The sequence below is a fragment of the Coffea eugenioides genome, chromosome 2, assembly GCF_003713205.1.
Source record: "Coffea eugenioides isolate CCC68of chromosome 2, Ceug_1.0, whole genome shotgun sequence".
Classification (NCBI taxonomy): domain Eukaryota; kingdom Viridiplantae; phylum Streptophyta; class Magnoliopsida; order Gentianales; family Rubiaceae; genus Coffea; species Coffea eugenioides.
In genome coordinates this window covers 6,795,915-6,802,726 of record NC_040036.1, presented here as the reverse complement: position 1 = coordinate 6,802,726, position 6,812 = coordinate 6,795,915, and the positions used below count along the sequence as shown (strand labels likewise).

Here is a 6,812-nt window from a genome sequence, read left to right as displayed (position 1 = left end):
TTTGAGTTGGGTCATCTCAAACCCATGACCCAATATGATCCAATATATTAATTAATAGATTTTGATACATAAATTCTCTCAAATATATTTTCACGTACAAAAAAAAAATTTTAAGTGGATGCCTAACACAAATACCCAAATCGCCAAAAAAAATTTTATGCTAATATTTTCACAAAGAAAGTATGGTAATTTTGAATTTATGTAGTTTTTACATATTGAGAATACGGTTTATAAAAACAAAAAATATAAATGAATGCAACTCAACTCTGGCCTTCCTCAATTCGAAGTTGGGGAAAGCGTCAAGAAAGTGGAGACTTGAATCCGAAGGCCAAAAAGGTCCGGCGTCCAGGTCCCACTGCTAACGGTGCTCGATGTGCCTCCTCATTCACGATGATTTTTTTTTTTTTTTTAAATTCTTAGAGTACTATTATGATTATGATTGTTTTGGTAAATATACACGAAGCTCTTGCCCTCAAGCAAATGGTCACAAAAGAAGAAACTTGTACGCAATTAGTTCAGCTAACGGTTCAAATATGGCGATCTGCAATCCAAGTAGGTGTACTTACTAAAGATGCCCTATATCTAGTTTGCCATACTCCATACAAGATCAAAACTTGATAATATCAAGGTGAAAGGAGATGAAGTGCACGAATGCTTCTGTAGCCGACTGTTCATTGGCCTTGTTTAAGGATTCAGGCATTTTCTGGAATCATTTGATACTTCAATTGTTCGTGTTGTGATAATGAGACAAGGCGGGAAGAACTCTTTAACAAAAACGTATGATTTCTAGCTTGAAGGATTTTGTAATTCACAACTTACTTGATCTTGTTGATTTCGAAGAGTATAATAGCAAGAAATATCGCTAGTTTTGCAGGTTAGTTTGAGACATGAGGTTGAAAATGTTGAATGTAGGCATAGCTTTTCACCAAAAAAATATATATATATATATATATATATATCTTGGATGAATACAGTTTTGACCGATCCAATCCAAATGCTTGTATGTATGTATGTGTTATTTATTTGTGCTAGTTATTACTTGTTGGTTACCCACTTTGTTTCTACTTTCAACTGCTAGACCATAACATTGTTGATTGCTCTCTTTGTTCAGGAATAGGAATATATATATATATATATATATATATATATATTTGTAGACTTGTAATTAAAATCTATCTAGCATGCTGCATGCTTATCCCTATTTTTTTACTACAGAACCACATGTCTTTCTCTTTTTATTGAAAAAAAATAAAACAATTTGACTCTTTTTTTTTGGGGTTTTTTAAGCAACATGATTAGTTTTAGACGGTGAATATTTTAGCCGAAATTAGATAAAGATAAGATAACCACCACATCAACGAACAGATAAATGCTGCTAAAAAGGGGAATCAAAGCATATGGAATGATGAATAACTTCCCGAAAATATCCAACGATTAAAACCAATTAAAACCAACTCCCTCCTCCACACGCAAATTCTCCATTCTCCCACCCATTGTTAAACAGAAAAAGGTTGCAAATATATTCCCTCCCCCGGCCCCGGCCCCCGCCCCGCTTGTCCGCTCTGTGTCCGCTTCTGATCTTTTTTCCCACTACAACTAACTGCGTTTCAGACAATCCTCCATTGCTGCCAAAATAAAATAAAATAAAATAAAAAGACAATCCTCCATTGTGTTCCACACATGCACGTGTGCTCCTCGTTGTGAAAATGACGAAATCACCACCGTCCAACCACCACGCCTGAACCAACGAACCCCCCGAGCTCACTCATCATTGCCGTCCATCGCACCTAAAACCCCCCCCCCCCCCACCGTTTTTGTCACTTTCGTGGAATGTATGAGGAAGACAATGGCAAGCACTGAGTCGACTCGCTGCTGAGTTCGTGTCCTTCGGGACTCGGATCGGTGGCGAGTCCCTCGAGGGCAAGTTGGAGAGGATTAACAAAATTCCCGACTTTCGTGTTATCGAACATGACGGCTATGATTTCCAGGTCCAGCCTTTTCAGCCGTCGGACCTTCCGGCAAGGAGCGATCTCGGCGATTGGATCTGTTAAGATCAAGCTGTTGCTATCTTGTTGTATCGTCTTCGTTGTGATTGCGTTCGCCAGCCGTGCGGCGTCGTTTATGGGATGGAAACAGAGCCACACGGCTCATCTCGGTCATCCTTCCCTTCCGAGGTCTGCCTGAAGAATCGTGCAGTCATTTCTTCAGATAAATTTTCTATTGATAATTGTCATTTATTGCTAGAAATAAGCATTCATTTCTTGCGTTGTTTCCAAATTTATGTTAGTCATAAATACTCTAGGAATTTAGTAATTCTGCATACGTATTAATTCGTTCTTGCTGCTTATGCCTGTAAATCTAAGGCAGAATAAAGTCATAATTGCTTGCTTCTCTCTCTCTCTCTCTGAATTTGAAAATCTATATGGAGATGATTAATGCTCTGTATGGCTGATTCTTTTGCGGTGGTGCTAGATGTAAATAGAGACGGCAATGGCTGTGTCTATTTAACTGTCATTTGCACGACGGCTTGCGTTATTTCAATGATTACATTGCTTAAGTGAGATCTGGCTTCTAATAATACTGCAGTTAGTTTGCATCGCCCAGTTCATTTTTAGATCCTTTGCCACTTTGCATAGGCATTTAAACATGAACAACTGTAATTCTGTAGTTATGCTGCTTGGGGATTTTGAAAGTTTGGTCAAATTTGCTCTTTGGTCGTCTAATCTTACCAAGAACAGCTGGTCCAATTATTTCCGTGCTTTTCGACACAGAGAAAATGGTATTCTTTCACTGGATTTTATATAGTATTAGAATTAGCTCCCACCGGATACACGTGTAATGTCTTTAAAGTAATGACAACCTAGCCGAAAGCTCTTTCAGATGTTGAGAAGCTCTTTTTGGTTATCAGATCAGATGTGCTAGAGAACATAGGTAGCTGGTATAACCGTATGAGCGGGAGCTAGGTCTATATTCATTAACAACAGAGACTTCAAACTTAGAGTTTGAGAAATACTTCTGTCTGGATTTGGCAGAACAGAAGCAAATTTATTAGGGTTGAGTTAAATATAAGTTGTGACATTGGTCAAAGTATTACTCGTTGTGATTATATGCTGACATTCATATTCATATCGCTTGTCCATTATGACTTACTTGGCTTCCCCTACACAGTTTATTCTTGCTTTCTTGCCATGATTACCAGAAGTTGTGGTTGGTTCTAATGCTGTGTTTCATGATGTCTACAGGAAAGGATATGCTTTGTTGATTAATACATGGAAGAGAAATGATCTCTTGAAACAATCCATTTCTCATTATGCATCATGTCCTGGGCTTACTTCTATACACATAGTCTGGAGCGAGCCTGATCCTCCCTCCGTTTCTCTTATTAAATATTTAAACCATGTCATAGAATCAAACTCCAGAGATGGTCAACAAATTGAACTGAAATTTGACATCAATAGGGAAGACAGTTTGAACAATAGGTTCAAAGAGATCAAGAATTTGAAGACAGATGCTCTATTTTCGATTGATGATGATGTCATATTCCCATGCTCATCAGTTGAATTGGCTTTTAGCATTTGGCAAAGTGCACCTGATACAATGGTGGGGTTTGTACCACGTATGCATTGGGTTGACAGATCGGTATGTCTTCTCCTTTTTTCATTTTTTATTTTGACAAGCGGCTACCATTTGAAACTAGAATTATCCTTATTCTGCAGCGGTGAATGTAACTTTGTACATTACAACAGATCTGTATGCAGAGATATCTACATCGTAGATTGTGTGTGTTTGTGCATGACAGAGAGAGGGAGAGAGAGACGAATATATATGGAAATGGAACATGCTTGATATAAATTTTTGGAGAGGAAAAGGCTAACTTTCTCTTTTTTGTATGTCCTGCCTTTTGTGCTCCTTTGCTATGGTAGTATTTGATAATATTGTTCTAATTTAACTCGTGGAACATAGTAGTGTTTGTCAAAGTAGAATAAACATGTTGACGAAAACTATCATCAACTTTTACATGTTCCTTGTTACCTGGAATTGGAAGGAAAACTTTTCGTCCATCCCCAAATAAGGATGTTTTGAATCCATGAAACTAAAAACTTTATCAACAATATTAAGGTTTGGTTCATTAGAGTTGCCTCAAGGAGCAAATACATTGTCTCAGTTGATACCAGAAGTGAAAATAAATTCAGACCGAAGAAGTTATATTCTTGTTCTATATTATTGGAATAGGAGAAGATTTCTCCTGTTATGTTACTGAAGAATTTTAGCTAAACAAGATAAGTTTTTGATATTGCTAGAACTTCTGCAAGCATGCAAATTTTTTGAAGTAATTGAACTTGTCCTTCTTGGTTACTCAAAATGACATCTTGTACCAAAACTACAATTCTAAATACCTTATCTACTAAATGGGGAACTATCAAATTTACACAGAATCTGATGTTAATTTTTGTTGTGCTGCAAAGTTTGTTTAATACTTGACTCTTGGTGATCAATTGGCCAGTCAATAACCCTTTGCGTCACCTGCGCTTGGGATGCTCTAGTAATTACACTTCACTTATGTCTAGGAGCTGAATTAGATGTTTTTATTGTTTCGTGTGAAATTTTTTGGGCCTTTGAGCAGCTGGAGTATGTCTCGTATTCTGCATCTTAGACTGCAGTTGTTTTCATTCTAAAATCATGACTCCTATAAATTCTTTGATCCATAGTATGTGGTTTTGACTAGTGATTGCTTGAACTTTTCTTGTCAGTAAACTTATTCTGTCTTTTAAAATGGACATATTCCATTCATCTTGTGGTTGTGTAGCTATTTTTTTATTGGTAAAATACTACTTTACTCATCCTAACATGGAAATTTTTCCAATTCTGATTGACGCACTTGGTGCATTTATTTTTCCCCCCTTTAAAACGGGGCAGGGAGGAGGTGGGGGAGGGGTGCTTGGGAAAGAAGAAAAACCAGGTGCATCTTTGAGTATTACTTGTATTGTTATTAAAGCATGAAGTTGTCATGCAGAAAGGCAACTCTGACCAATTCACTTATGGAGGATGGTGGTCTGTTTGGTGGATTGGAACATACAGTATGGTTCTTTCGAAAGCGGCCTTCTTCCACCAGAAGTATCTTAGTTTGTATACTTATCAAATGCCTGCATCGATTCGAGAATATGTGACCACAAACAGGTTCTTGTTCAATCCAAGAAATTTTCTTCCATGCTTCATCTGATGTTTGTCTCTCTTATTTTGTTCCTGCTGCTCTGTTGTTTACCAAAGTTAACTATATTCAATTGAATGAACAGGAATTGTGAAGATATCGCAATGTCTTTCTTAGTTGCAAATGCTACTGGTGTTCCCCCAATATGGGTAAGAGGTAAGTGAAGCTTGTCAGGCAACTTTTCATCCGTGTCTTATCTTCTAGTTCAGCCTGCTTTTTCAAATTTATTGCTCTACCTTGTCCGTCTCATGGTATGCCCCTCCACCCTCCCACATGTTCAATCAACACACAGACTTTCAACCAGAAAATTAACATTTGTCCTGGTTGAGGCTGCAAAAGATCACTCTAGTAAACAACAATACCAAGTTTGGTTCAGTCTTACTAGACTTCTATAAGGTATCTTGTTCTGTGACTCTGTTTGCCTCTGTATGTAATATGGATGTATCTGGCTGGTAACTAAATCCCTATCCTTGGAGAATTGTATCACGGGTGCTGTGACCTGCATAGGATCACACTACTTAAGAGTTGCCAATAATGCATAGTAACGCTGATAATGCAGTTAGCACAGGTTAAGTTCTCTGCACCAAAAAAAAAAAAAAAAATCTTGTAGAGATGTTACTCTAATACTTAGTTGAAAACAGTGGTCTGCCAGAATTTTTTGCTGTCATAACATAGCCTGTTAATTTTCTTTGTTTTTGTTTACATGACCAATCTTGTCAATTATCGAATTAAACAATTTTGATTTTTACTACATTGTTCATGTTTGACTTAGAATATGTGTTGACTTTGCAATGTCATTTATTGAGTTTCATTCTGCTACTGAAGAACATTATTTTCAAATCATTTACTTTAGAGACTTTTCTTGATATTCGTCTTCTCGTGTTAATCCAGGCAAGATATATGAGATTGGTTCCACAGGGATCAGTAGTTTGGGAGGTCACAGCAATAGGAGGACAGAATGTGTTAATAGGTTTGTAGCTGAATATGGGCACATGCCCTTAGTACCAACTTCAGTGAAAGCTGTTGATAGTCGAAGCAGTTGGTTTTGGTGATGGAGTTGGCAATGTTAGTGATGATGGCTTCGTTCCTTTTATTTTCTATCTTGTGTGGTTCTTTGCCACATAATCATCTTCCTAAGTCAATTGTTGTAAGCGTCTTTTTGTAATAGTATCCACTTTCCACATGGTTACCAAATGTAGAAGGAAAATTTTAGTTTAGCAACATTCTTTTAGGACTTAGGTCAGAAATCATCCTTGTGAAAGAGCCAGAGGGGAAGTACATTATCTCCCCAGTATAGTTGCCTTATTAATTATGGAGGGGTTTTCTTGTATCTTAACCCCTCGAAGTTAAATTGATACTCTAATTATGGAGGGGTTTTCTTGTATCTTAACCCCTCAAAGTTAAATTGAAACAGTGTATCGACATTGGCTCAGTAAAATGCTGCTTTATTTGCCTAGTTTTTGTCTAAATGCAGTTTTGTTTTATAATCTTTTGCATGTCATCATATCTTTCATTTTTCAGAAACTTTTGAGCATTTGCTTCAGTTGAAAATTTTGGCAATAATAAAAAGTGGTCATTGTACAGCTCAAATGAGGAGGATTTT

General features: G+C 37.1%; 1 protein-coding gene across 1 annotated transcript; it reads left to right on the top strand.

The window, feature by feature from the left end:
- Window positions 1-1,519: 1,519 nt before the first annotated feature.
- LOC113763798 (glycosyltransferase family 64 protein C4) lies at window positions 1,520-6,665 on the top strand. The gene is made up of 5 exons (XM_027307741.1): window positions 1,520-2,174; window positions 3,243-3,639; window positions 5,015-5,178; window positions 5,295-5,365; window positions 6,101-6,665. The coding sequence occupies exons 1-5, from the start codon at window positions 1,969-1,971 to the stop codon at window positions 6,259-6,261; spliced, it is 999 nt and encodes a 332-aa protein (XP_027163542.1). The 5' UTR covers window positions 1,520-1,968; the 3' UTR covers window positions 6,262-6,665.
- Window positions 6,666-6,812: the final 147 nt, after the last annotated feature.